Source organism: Erpetoichthys calabaricus, chromosome 11, assembly GCF_900747795.2.
Source record: "Erpetoichthys calabaricus chromosome 11, fErpCal1.3, whole genome shotgun sequence".
In the NCBI taxonomy this organism is placed as follows: domain Eukaryota; kingdom Metazoa; phylum Chordata; class Cladistia; order Polypteriformes; family Polypteridae; genus Erpetoichthys; species Erpetoichthys calabaricus.
Window position 1 is genome coordinate 61677243 of NC_041404.2, and position 14196 is coordinate 61691438.

The following is a 14196-nucleotide window of genomic DNA, read 5'->3' on the forward strand; positions in this document are numbered from 1 at the left end:
TATTATTATTATTATTATTAAAAAGTCTTCAATATTACAAAAAGATATTTTCTTTTTTAGATATTGCACTGAAAAGCTTACATTTTTTTTTTTTTAAAGGACAAGTTTGCCGTTTTTCAAGTTATAATTATTTCTTCACAAAAGTTGTACATATGCATTTGCCATGCAAAATTGTGCTTTAAAGTTATGCATTTTCTATAAATTTTAATAAATAAATAGCCTGTCCTGGCATTTTATAATAGAAGTCACAGAGACAACCAGAAAACAAAAACCTAAAACCTTACCAAATACTCCCAGTTTTTGGAAGCTAATAAAGTTACTGAGCATCGATCCAAGTCTTGAGATTACACAAATATTGTAAAACAGCTTACATATTACACCAATACTAAAAAAAAAAATACTATGTAACTAAGCCACTTTCAAAGAAGATGGGCTGTGTGCCCTACCTCAGTGCTCGTCTACCCCCACAATACCCTTTCACCCCCTAGGGCAGGGATGGGCAATGTCGGTCCTGAAGAGCAGCAGTGGCTGCAGGTTTTTGTTCCAACCCAGTTTCTTAATGAGAAGTCAATTACTGCTGATGAAGCACTTATTGATTAAGTCAGGGGTCCCCAACCCCTGTCGTGAGAGAACTGCTGGCAACGGAGACTCACTCAGTTAACGGCTACAGCAAAATGGCTGCCCCCTTCACTGAGGACACTTTTCAGAACGCTAGGCGGGTGGGGCTTTGCAGTGGCGCAGAGAATGGAGAAAGACCGAGCTGAGAGAGTATTACAATGAAGTATTTTTATGGTCCCGACAGTTTCCCCATATGACACGAGTCTACAGAAATCTCGTTACTGCAAAGTACATTCAGCAGATACTTTCATTACAACGAAGTGACCTTGAAATGCCTGAATGAATCATCCACAGAGCAGTTAGTTCTGTGGTCCCAGCTCAGTTGTGCACAACGATCCCCAAACAGAATCTTTGTAAAAAAATTTCTCTTCGAATTTTCCTCATACTGTGCCTTTTTTTTTTTTTTTGCTGTATTTGTTTTCTGTGATTTTCAGTGATACCTGTTTGCTGCTCGTCAACATTTGAAAAACATCCATTGGAATTTAACTCATTGTCACCCTCTTATAGAAACAGCAGACACGAAAAAACGCTAACAGTGTTAATGTTTGTGATGTGCAATCTGTTGGAATGACAAATAAAATGCTTATGTCTTTGTTATATGCAAAAAAAAAGAAGAAAAATCTCTGCAAATGTATGCAAACTGTTGCATTTTAAGACACCAAAAAAGCTGTTTTTATGCGATTCAGTGAGGCTCGTTCAAGAAACATTCCCTATTAATGCGGCATTCTTTCAAGAAAATGTGAGGTTTCTAAACTCTCTTGGGACCTCCCCCAACTAGACGACACGCCGAAGAGCGTCCCGAAGTGCGATCACCGCGTTTGTGGAAGACTGTTTATCCATTGCCACGGCAACAGCAGGCTCACAGCTCTGCTGCAGCTCTTCACCGAAACAAACAGAAAAGATCTCGATTGGTGAGGCAAAGGAACATTGTAAATGCAGGGAACAGGATTACTTGGCAACTAACCTGGTAACAACGCTGCCTGACTGCTGTGTCGGTGTATAGGAGAGTGGCGGATCCCGCAATAAATAACCATGCTGTTCCTGTTTCAAGCTGAATAAAGCTTGTTTTGCTAAAGCACTGAGACTCAGCCTCGTGTTTTGGGGTGTAAGACGGGGATTTATAGTGTGACCACGATCTTTTAGGATTCACTTCTGTGGTGCTTCACTGCATCGCTGTGAGCCTGCTGTTGCCCTGCCCCAGCAACGGACAAACAATCTTACACAGATGCGGCAATCGTGCTACAGGATGCACTTCATCGTTATGTTCCCGATGGGTGGGGGGGATCCCAAAAGAGTTCAGAAACCTCACAATATGAAGAAGAAGAACAGGATGATTCGGCTTCTGATTGATAACTGTGCTGTCCACAACATGCATCCACATTTAGATAATGTTCACGTTGAATTCCTCCCACCCAATTGCACAGCAGTGCTTCAACCATTGGGTTTGGGCATCATTCGCACCCTGAAAGTGTATTATGGCAAGGAAATGCATTATGGTAAGTGGTATAATTTCTATTACGATATTATAACTTAATAGAAATGTAATGTAAATTGTGTATAAAACTACCCTACACACCCACACCAAATCCCCCCTACCGTATTTAAGTGAGAACTCCTCTCAAGAAGGCCAGTGCATTCACGCAAGCAGATAGGAAACACCCTTACCTCAAAAAAAGTAGTACCAGGAAGATGCATGAAAACCATTATTATCAGATCCCTTTAGTTGGCACAGAGACACGGAAAGTATATTTTTTAATATCAAAACTTGCCACTTCAAAACGGACAAATTCCTTTTTTAAGTTTTTAAGCTTTTCTTTACCATAGGGCTTCATGCCCCGTGACATAAAACACCAGGGCAGGCTATGTATTTTTAAAAATTTATAGAAACCTCTTCACTTTAGAACACAATTTTGACTACTTATCCTTTAACAGTGAAAAAGGAATTTGAAAAAATTCAAGTTAATTTATTAGAACCATGGTCACTGTACTCGTAAGAATCATGGAAATAAATATTCAAGTTACATAGAAAAGATCTAAAAATAGTACAGACACGTAAAGGAATGCTATTTTTTTTTTTATCATCAGTTGCTTAGCAAAACCACATAACCTACCTTTCCCTCTGGAGTTTTGTTTTCTACCCAGATCTCCTCAGTGGGTGGCTGCTGTGCTGGTGCCCCTGCTGTTGGGACAGGTGGCATCCCTGGTGGAAACAATATCCCAGGAGGGGGTGGCATGTTGGCTATTGGCGGAGGCATAAATGGAGGTCTCTGTAAATAAAAGGTAGCTTTTAAATTTTCTCAATTTTCCAGTAACATAATTCCTTTCCTGGACATTTACAATATGAAAATGGTACAGGTGAACCAAACAAGCACCGTATAACTTGAGAAAACAGAACTTATGATCATTATAACAGTTATTATTTGAAATCATACAACACTGTCTTATATGTATGATTTGCACATGTTTTCAAATTCAATTAGAGATACAGTCAGGCATCAGCAGCCTTGTACAATTAACTTCACCCATTTCAACAAGAGCTCATTTCACCAAGGATGACCCCATGATCATACTTCTTCCACTGAGGAGGTTGCTTGCAGTTGCTGCTAGTGCGTCATCTATGGACTTAAAATTGCGAAACTGGGTTACGGTTGACAATCAACACTGGTGTAAGGCAAAAGCAGTGCAAGCTGAAAACATCAGCCATATGCAGTGGAGTCATTCAAAACAACCCTAAACCAGAAAACGTGTGACCCTGTGAAATATTAAATGATAATAACGGAAGATTTGACTTGAGCATTCCTAGTTTTCATCCTCTTTCTCTGTACGTTTAGCATTCATTTGCTCAGAGGTTGATGCGCTTGCTGCTTCCTGAGCAGCTCTTCTTTTCTCCACCCTAGTGGCCCACTTCTTCTTGTCTTTCATCAGCATCTTTTCGCATTAGGTTTTAGGCTTAACCTTTACTCTGACATAAAACTGATTAAGTCACTGTTTTGTTGCAATTACTTACCACATTTTCCTTAATTTTTCACTTTAGTGTTCAATCTGCCTCGAAAATGATTTAAGATATGAAGAGGTAGAGGAAGTGATGGCGAAGGTGGTAGGGATGAGAACAGTGCCCGTGTGCATACGCCTGCCACATTTACTTCAAGTATTATTAAGGATTTAACATTACAGCAGAGGAAACTACTTAACAGTCCCATAAATATAAAAAGTTTTAATATTTGCCGAAGTTCCATTTCATACTTATATGAACTTTACTACCTTAAAAAGGCATCAACAGAAATCTAAAAAAGGGGCAATAACAGAAATAAGAATGCAGTTTGCTAGTTGAAAATAAATGCAACATATTTTTCTATAATGAAGGCATCAGTCATATTTCATTCTAATGATTTAAATCTCAAACAAAAGAAATAAAAAAAAATGTATGAAAGTAACTTGTCATCTATATAAATAAAAATCATAACACCCCATGACTTCAAATTTTTGGACTTCATCTAATGTCACTGAGATACTACACGATTTTCAGTCACAGACATCATTTACAGATCTGAAATGTTGCAGGTGCAGTGTTCACTCTACTCATGGTGCTGGAGAGCAACGACGTGTTGATTAGCACACTAGCAAGTAAGAATTTCAATGAACTCGGTACATGTGACAATAAGGACACTATAGAGCCTATTACCTATAGAGTAGAAAGAAAGTCACCTTTATTACCTTTCAAAAAACACAATAAAACACACACTAAGGACATCCCAAGAATATTTTTAAGGTTAGTGTGTAAATTTTAATGAACCTGCTTCAGTATTATTATATTTTCTTAATTTGTAAAGCTCTGAAATCAGACAAACAGCATTGAATGCACTGAAAAAATGTATTGGCTTTATCCCAACAAAGGTCACATGTGTCTTCCAAGTGAGTTGAGTGTTCCATGCCAAGTGAAGAAACATACAACAGACACACAGGGAGAAGTTGTTTTAGGCTCCTGTTTGAAACTGACAGCTACTACAAACTGCCAGCCTTGATTCAGGACCCGCAGAAAAAAAACATTTTGGTTCCACAACATTATAGATGAATTTGTATTAAATGAATGGTATCAGCGGCAATTTGTGTTATATATTATCATTACCACAGGTTTAACAGCCATTGTCTGGCTTTCTGCTTTTCAGCTCACATGGCCAAACCACCTCAGTCTGTTTCTTCTCAGACCAACACCCTTCCTCTCACCCCATAACTGCACACACTTATCTGACCATTCTCACCTCCTTCATTGGCAATTTTTCAAAAGGAAGCCACTGCTCTCTGCAATGTAGCTAATGTCTTTTATGATGCACTGGCTAAGCATTTGCAAATATTGATGGGGTCCTTTAATTCTGATGATGATTTATGTGATCAAATATTACACTGTGTCATGTCCCTCAAAATGCATAATTTTTCCATTTGCTACCAAACAATCGGTTTGCTTCAAAATGCACCTGCCTCAAGATTTTCAATTGTCCATATGCAGATTTTATGGGAAAATGGACAATAAGGGGGATGTGCAGAGCTATAGTAACTACAGGGGGATAAAACTGATGAGCCACGGCATGAAGTTATGGGAAAGAGTAGTGGAAGCTCAGTTAAGAAGTGAGGTGATGATAAGCAAGCAGCAGGATGGTTTCAGGCCAAAGAACACCACCACAGACGGAACGTTTGCTCAGAGGGTGTTGATGGAGTAGTATAGAGAAAGCCAGAAGAAGTTGCATTGCGTCTTTGTGGACCTGGAGAAAGCATATGACAGGGGGTCTCGAGGAGTTGTGGTATTGTATGAGTGGGAGAGAAGTACGTAAACATTGTACAGGTTATGTACGAGAGGAGTGTGACAGTGGTGAGGTATGGACCGAAAAAAACAGGAGACAGAGCTGGAGGTGGCAGAATTAAAGATTCTAAAATTTAAACTGTGTGTGACAAGGACGGACAGGATTAGGAACAAGTACATTAGAGGATCAGCTCAGGTTGGAAGGTTGGGATATAAAGTCAGATAGGCGAGATTGCATTGGTTTGGACATGTGCAGAGGAGAGCTGATGGGTATACTGGGAAAAGGATGGAGAGGACAAGAGGAAGGCCTAAGAGAAGATTTATAGATGTGGTGAGAGAGGTCATGCAGGTGATGGGTGTGACAGAGCAAGATGACGAGGACAGGAAGATATGGAACAAGATGACCCACTGTGGCAACCCCTAACGGGAGCAGCCAAAAGAAGAAAAGGAAGAAGGAGGATCTAACAAAACACCAGCAAAAATTGTCTGCAAATATAGCACATGCATAACACACCTGTGATTAAAGGCATCCCTACCATCATACTCACTCTAACTGCACAACCTTCCTCACCAAGCACTGCATAAGAGAATGGGTTTCGCTTTCACTTTATGATTCAGTCAACCATCAGCCCAAGACAGCTTTGCAAATGAAATATATGACCACCTGAAACTCATTAAGGCCCTGCATACTCCTGCATTAAAACCTTAAAACAACATTGAGAAGCACAGGCCATTCAGCCCAACAAGCTTGCCAATCCTACTCTCCACAATAACATGAAGTAGAGTTTTGAAGGTCCCTAAAGACCTAACTCCCATCACACTACTTGGTATTTTAGTCTATGTCTTTATGGTACTTTATATGAAGAAAAACTTTCAAACATTTGTGCAAAACGTTCCTTTAAATTTCCAACTATGTCCCATTGTTCTTGAAGCATTTACTTTAAAGTATAATTGAATCCACAGTACTAATTTCCTTTATTATATACTCAATTTGCTTGAAATTAAAAAGTTTAACTCCTTAAATCCCTCTTCGTAGCTTATATCTCTCAGTCCCAGAATGAAGACCATCCACTCAACCTAATCATTTCAATAATGGATAAATGAGTCTACCACTAGTTTCAATCTCAATTCAAACATCCAAAAACAAGGAATGTTATTAGATCACCACATTTTGTCTCAGAATAAAAGCAGCAGACACACATGCACAAAAAAATGTGACCAAATATCCACAACTGACACATTAGTCACAACTCCACCAAATCATTCAAACGTGACAGCTTCTGAAGAATTAGATAAAAGCATTTTGAGTGCTCAAAGGTACCTACTAGGGCTGTCAAAAGTATTGAAATATCAATCAGATAGATGTAGTGTAGATATAGTGTTGATTTTAACATTTTATAATTACTTCAAAACTCATTGTTAATAGTATTGAGTCCACAGCTTACATTACGAATGCAGTTCTGGTTCGCTCTGGCTTTTGACAGTTGAGCCTCATAGGCTAGCAAGTGGCATGGCTGGAGTTGCTGCCCCCTTTCCACCAACTCACAGAAGTTACTAAGCTGGCACCTTCTGCAGCTTGTTTAACTGACAAAGGCGGCTCTCAGAGTGGCGTCTGAAAATACTTTGGCTTTATGGCAAATGGTGACAGAAAACCAAAGGATACATGAAAGCCTGCATGTAAGATTTGCTACTGCACAAGACTAAGTAAACGGGTTAACACAACCAATTTAGTTAAACACTTAAAAGGACTGACATGTGAGTCAATACCAAGAATTAAGAGAGATCTTATATCTAAATTAAAAAAACAAACATAAGTCTAAACCTTTACACTACTGCACTTAAAGTAGGGATGTGATGTTTATTCTACAGGTTAAAACATTTTATTGTGGCTAGTTAAATGCACAGAGACAGGGGTCTACAATTATTTTACCTCCAGGACAGTTTTATTCTGTGCAATGCATTCAGCATTCTTTACATTTAATTATTTGGCGGAAACTTTTTCCAAGGCAACTTACATAATTTATGATACAATTGGTTACATTTCTTTTGGTTTTTCAATTGGAGCACAGGCAGGTCAAGTGACCTGCTCACGGTCACACAGTATCAGCAGCGGGATTTGAACACACACCCTCTTTAGCATTAGAACTCAGTCACTCCCTTGATTTTTAACCTCTCATCGAGAAGTGTGCTGCTGTAGCAAATACATTTTTTATTTTATTACAAACAATTTTGCAATTATACTTCAGCACGTTTATTATATATTGTAAGGCGCTATGACTTCAGAGCTCAACTGCATAAGCAGTGGCACTAGTCCTCCATGGGCTCATATATTAGAACAATCTAGATGAGAACAGCCCAACAAAGCTCACCAGTCCTACCCACTTAATTCTTCCAAAATAACATTAAATCAAATCCTAAGGTCTACCACACTACTCGGCAATTTATTCCATGTATCTGTGGTTCCCTGTGTAAAGAAAAACTTCCTAATGTTTGTGCAAAATTTACCCTTAACAAGTTTCCAACTGCGTCTCCCCTGTTCAAGATGAACTTGTGTTAAAGTAACAGTTTTGTTCCACTGGACTAATTGCCTTTATTTTAAACACTCCAATCTGGCCTCCTCATAATCTTCTTTTACTGAAGCGGCTCAGCTCTTTTAATCTTTCCTCATAACTCATACCCTGTAGCCCTGAAATCAGCCTAGCCTGTCTTCTCTGAACCTTTTCTTGTGCTGATATGTCCTTTCTTTGCCTGGAGACCAAAACTGCACAGAAAACTCCAGATGAGGCCTCACCAGTGTGTTATAAAGCTTCAGCAGAACCTCCTTAGACTTGTACTCCACACATCAGGATGCTATATAACCTGACATTAACTCTCTAGAGATACGTATCTGGCTGTTTCGTTACACCAGCAGGAATAGAGCATTTAGGGCTTGTGTGGCTTTGGACTCTCGTCACATGTGGTCCAGTTTAGGAGTTAATGGCCGCGTTTCCTCAAAAGACCAAAGGTTAACAAACACGTTCCCTGTGTTGACCAAAAAATAGCAGCAGCCCTAGCACTGACCCCTGCTGGTCACCACTCTTAACATCACCCAATTCTGAGACGTTCCTTGCACCATCACTGCCTGCCTTCCTGTGTCTGAGCCAATTCTACACTCCATACCCTGAACTGCCACTTCTTTTAGTTTGATGCCCAACCTCTCATGTGTGACCTTATCAAATGCTTTCTCAAAGTCCAGATAAATATCATATGCTTCATTTTGACCATAGCCTTTAATTGCTTCCTCATAGAATTCTACCCTGTCAGTAAAACATGACCTCCCTCTTCTGAAATTTTTTTTTTTTTTTTTACACAAAAGATTGTACTACTTTAAGAATTTGAATTAAATAAGTAAAATTTCTCTTGTTACCATTAATGTAAATATTTTAATGCATAAAGAATGACTATTATGATATATTGTATTGGGTAATGAAAATGGTATTGAATTGCACTGCTTTTCTTCGTATCATATTAAACTTTAAAATTTTGATATCATGACAGTCCCTGGTCCTAACTACTGCAAAATCTTTTCAGGTCTCCTTATGAATATGAATACATCAGTCATGCCAACCGAACAGTGATATCCAAATGAATATAGCCATAGTCCTATTCACTTAAACTTACAGATTTTCAGTATTCTCTATGGACTATTTATTTAAATCACAGGTGTATAACCAGAAACTTACCTGCATGTGTGGGGGAGCTATAGGAGGCGGCAAACCTCCAGGAGGAGGAATAGGCGGCATGCTGGGGTCAAAAGGTGGTCTTCCAAATGGAGGTCGGGGTGGTGGCGGTGGACCTCTCATCATTCCAAAGGGCGGAGGTGGCGGCCTCATTAGAGGAGGCGGACCTCTCATAACTGGGCTTGGCGGGGGAGTAGGCCCTCGGAACCGTAAGGCCTGCTGTTGTGCCATCCTGGTGAATCAAAATCAAATAAAACAAAGCAAACCATTAAAAGGTGCAAGGGATCGCAAAACAAACTTAAATGTGTAATAAGAACAGCACCCCTCTCAAGACTTACAAACACAGACAAGGCTTTCATAAATAATGTAATAATCAATAACAGAATTTCAGATTTTGATTTAACACTGTACTTACTTTCATTACATGCTAAAATTAAGAATTTAAGGTAAACTAATGAATTTTAGCCTTGGCATTTAACCTCCAAGTGCATGCTTCAGAAAGAGTGAAGACACTCAAGCTAATCAAAGCATTACATACAGTGAGGATGACACTGATCTTTAAACAAACCCACCAGCACTCACTTAAAATCAGCTTCTAAAACATATAAAATTAGCCCCCAAGGGTTACACTGCACCCTCTGCATGACAAAGTGTCTTCTTGTGCAATGCATAAGCTGTATAAAAACCCATTTCATTGTTTCCACTTGAGAAGGGGGAATAAATAAATAAAAAGGGAAATAAATCCAAACAATAAGTTATCATAATATTTTCTGACACAACGTAGGATAAGCCATCCCAGCAGAACCAGTTACAACTAAACCTGTATGGAAAGCTAGTGCATTGCAGGGACTGTTACAAATCCTGAACTGCCTAATTTACAAGAAATTCATGACAGTCTCCACCTTTTTAAAGAAGGGTCTAACAGACTCCAATACCTACTTTGCTGGGGTGCATATTCAGGCACCAGTCACTTCAGCAAATCATTAGACGGTCCATAAAATGAACGCCACCAGAGAATGAAAAGAAAATAAACACTGGGAGTATTATGAAGCCAAGGTAAAATATACTCTTACCAGCTTTATCCTCTGCTACAAAGTTTTCACTGAATAACAATTTTTAAATAATAACCTACATCCATTATTATTACCATAATGTATCTTACTAACTAGAGTTTTTATTGTTTTGTCCTCCCAGGCCATCTCCCCACAGGATAATATTTAATGTTATAACCATTACAGAGAAGAAAAATAGCACTCTTCTACACTGTGTATATTTTGATAAACTTGCTTCATTATTATTGTAATATTTTCTTACTTTCTAAAGCTCTAAAATCTGACAACATCCAAAAGCACTGAATGCGCCACAATAACATTGGGGTTTATGCTAGCCAAGATCAACCATGTCTTCCAAATGAGTGAAGTGTTCCATCCTAAGTCAGTAAAACATTCAACAGACCACAGGGAGAAGTTGTTTCAAACTGAAGGAGTCACAAGCTACAGTGGCTGAGACTAGAGAGACTGTGCAAACAACAACTGTGCCAGGGTGCTTCACCAATCGCAGTTTTATGGGCAAGTGGCAAGGAAAAAAAACTTACACGATATCTTGACACAAGGGAGGCTCTGAAAACAACTGGAAAAGGTTCTAGGCAGTTATGAGACCAAAATTCTGGTCGAGACTAAATGTCATGTTACACTGCACAAAGATTTTTCATTTTGATATACTTTTTTAATCTCTGAGGGCAAATCGTCTTTTCGCATAACCTTTGGAGATCAGATTGCAGGTTCTGCCATTGTAAAGTGCCCCTGGAGAAATTTCAGGTTAAGGGCTTTGCTCAAGGGCCCAACAAAGTAGGATCCTTTCTGGCAGCAATGGGATTTGAACCAGTAAACTTCCAAATACCAGTGCAGATCCTTAGCCACCATCCCCAACATGAAGCATGAAGGTAGCAGCATCAGGTTATGGTGCTGCTTCTCTGCAGCAAGCCCTGTAAAATTTGTGAGGGTAACATGAATGCAGTACAATAGAGAGAAATCCAGGAGGAAAACCTGATGCAGTCTGCAAGAAGACAACAAGTCCAACCATAAAACCAAAGCTACACAGGAATGGCTTCAAAATAACAAAGGGAACACCCTGAAAAAGCCGAGTCAAAGTTCAGATCTCAATCCAATTGAAATTTTGTGGCTGAACTTGACAAAAGCTGTTCACTCACAATCAACATGACACCAGCCAGAGCTTGAAAAGTTCTGCAAAGAAAAATGGGGACAAATAGCAGTGTCCAGATGTACAAAGATGTACAGACCTGTGCTGGAATCGGCCAAAAAGTGAATCTACTACCCACTGGCCTGAATACTTATATGTGATCCATCATTTTGCATTTTAGATTTGTAATTAATTTAGACCACTTTGCACAATTCAATTTTCACTTTTGATATTAATAACTTTTCCGTTGATCAGTGCTGAAAAAGCCAAATGAAATCCACGGTGGTTCAATGCTGTATAACTATAAAATGTGAAGACTCTTTTATAGGCATTGTACTTCTTAAAGGTTGCCAGGGTTTAAGCTTCACCTACATGACTCAGTTTGTCCCCGATCCCTGCAGATCTGCTGCATAAAGAAGTGCTTTTTGGCTTCAAACTACCCAATTTTTCCAGCACTTTACAGTCATAGACTTCAGCTTTCAAGGTATGCCTGTTCTCTCTAATCATCACGCTAGACAGTGAAGAGATGTTGATTAGCTCATACAAGAAAGAATTTCACTGGACTCTCTACATGTAACATTGAGGTCATTATAAACCTTTGGACAGTTGGATAGAGAGAACTTCATCTGCCTCAAGGGGGAAATTTGGCTTTTTAGAGATATAAAGGAAGAAAACAAATTTCATCTTCTTTACCTTACACAAAAAAAAACAGACATCTTGAGATTAACTTTAGATATTATGAAAAAAAAGTCTATTAATAACTAACTTTGGGTTATCTTAAGAAACTTTAATACAATTTTAATACATTTCTAAGGCTCTAAAATCAGACAGCAGCCAAAAGTGATTTTATGCTAACCAGGATCAAGTGTGTCTTCCAAGTGAGTTGAGTGCTCCATTGTAAGTCAGGAAACAGCCAACAGACCATAGGGAGAAGTTCTTTTGGGCTCCTGTTTGAAACTGACAACTACTACAAATTGTCAGCCTTGATTCAGGGCCTGCTGTAGAATCATTTTGGTTCCACAACATTATTACAGAAATTGAGCCAAATGAAGTTTGTCGGTCCTATCCACCTAATTCTTCCATTAATAACATCAAGTTGAGTTTTGAAGGTCCCTAAAGTCCTCCTGTCTACCACACTACTTGTTCACTTATTTCATGTGTCTGTGGTTCTCTTTGTGAAGAAAAACTTCTTAATGTTTGTGTGAAATGTACCATTAACAAGTTTCCAGCCTGTCCCAGTGCTCATGATGAACTCATAATGGATGAATTTGTATTAGGGGTAAATGAGTTCTATCAATATTGTATTATACAGGGTGAGTCAAAATTATGTTAACAGTAATGGTACTGCTATGTATATACTTGTATACAATTTTTGTGGACATCACATATGGTCCATGTGTTGAACATGATGAACAGTTTGAGACATTCCTGTAAATCATCGCGCCCATATGAAATATATTTTGTGAATAAATGGTTTCCGCCATTCAAATGTTAACATAATTTTCACTCCCCCTGTATATTATCATTACCACAGGTTCACCAGCCAGGACCTTATATGTTCCTTGTTTTTCTGTATCATATAAGTGTGTATTGATTTTTTTTTGTTATTCATGTATTTATTTCTATTCTTATTTTTTGGCTTGCTATGTTTTTTTCTTTAACATCCTGTAAAGCACTTTGAGCTAAATGTTTTATGCAAGAATGTGCTGTAGAAATGAATGTGGTTCTTGTTACCATCATTAATTCTGAATATTTCTATCAAGTCATTCCACGTGATCCTTTCTATTTCTTGGACGTTCTCACTGCCAGTGAGCCTCTCCAACACTTGGGTGCTCATTTCTATTTAACAAAAAACACATTACTATATTAAACTGTATTTACACCATCTTTACTTGCTAACTACAAATCCAAAGTCATTTTGTGCAATATACTTTGCACTTTTAAATGAACCACTAAATAATAATTTTATATTTTTTCCTCCTGCCTTGTGCAAAGCTAATGCCACACACTCATCATTCCATTTTCAAATTTCCTACTAGCTTCCTAATTTAAGAAAAAAAAAAAAAGGCAAAAAACATACTATAGTGACATTTTCAATTCACCTCAGAGTACACATGCAGGTGCAGAAAGAGACAAGCAGGAGAACACTAAACCAAAATTCACGTGTTTTTGAAATGGATTGAAACTGGGATCCAGGAAAAATTCATTCCTAACATAGAAAATATGTAAAAACTAACAAAGAATATACCCAACCCAAAAACAAGCACAGCCAAAGGTTATGTGCTTAAACAAGATCACCCAACATGGTGGACTGCTATAAACATGCATGTACATAAATTAAACTGGAATTATCACAATTCTAAATCCTGCCTCTGTGCATCTACAGACAGACAGACAGATAGATACTTTATTAATCCCAATGGGAAATTCACATTTTAACAAACTCCATTTGCCTTCCTTTCTCTCGGTCAAAGAAAAAAAATCAAACTATATCATTTTCCAAGGGAATTATTGTCATGTGTACAGAAGACAATGAAATGCTTGCTTGCATGTAGTAATCAACCAGCAACAGGCCCCCACTTTCGAAAGCCATTGCTGAAAGACAACCATGAAAGAAGTCATAGAATTGATATTACTACTTCTTATAATTTGGCTGTATCCAATGCAACTTCCAACATGTGAGATTCAATTGGTTCCATTGCTTGTGTTTTTCCAATAGAAGCACAGGCAGTTAGAATGAGTTACTCATTGTCACATAGTGTCAGTAGCAGGGTTTGAAGTCAAAAGTCCTAACCACTATGCCAGGCTGCCTACCTAGATAAATACATAAATGTGAATGGCATAGTGTCACTGGTTTCTCGCATT

General features: G+C 38.4%; 1 protein-coding gene and 2 non-coding genes across 8 annotated transcripts in view; all 3 read right to left on the reverse strand.

The window, feature by feature from the left end:
• LOC114660456 (transcription elongation regulator 1-like) overlaps window positions 1-14196 on the reverse strand; it is a 75515-nt gene that overhangs the window by 59425 nt on the left and 1894 nt on the right. For all 6 annotated transcript variants that reach the window (XM_028813167.2, XM_028813162.2, XM_028813163.2 and 3 more), the window contains exons 2-3: window positions 9136-9364; window positions 2730-2885 (exon numbers count right to left, since the gene is read on the reverse strand). In XM_028813167.2, the coding sequence (XP_028669000.1) occupies window positions 2730-2885; window positions 9136-9364 (385 nt within the window). The remainder of the gene's footprint in view (window positions 1-2729; window positions 2886-9135; window positions 9365-14196) is intronic.
• LOC114661446 (small nucleolar RNA SNORA2/SNORA34 family) lies at window positions 4516-4651 on the reverse strand. Its single transcript, XR_003717833.1, has one exon. It is a non-coding gene; the product is annotated as a small nucleolar RNA SNORA2/SNORA34 family (small nucleolar RNA).
• Window positions 12195-12329, reverse strand: LOC114661445 (small nucleolar RNA SNORA2/SNORA34 family). Its single transcript, XR_003717832.1, has one exon. It is a non-coding gene; the product is annotated as a small nucleolar RNA SNORA2/SNORA34 family (small nucleolar RNA).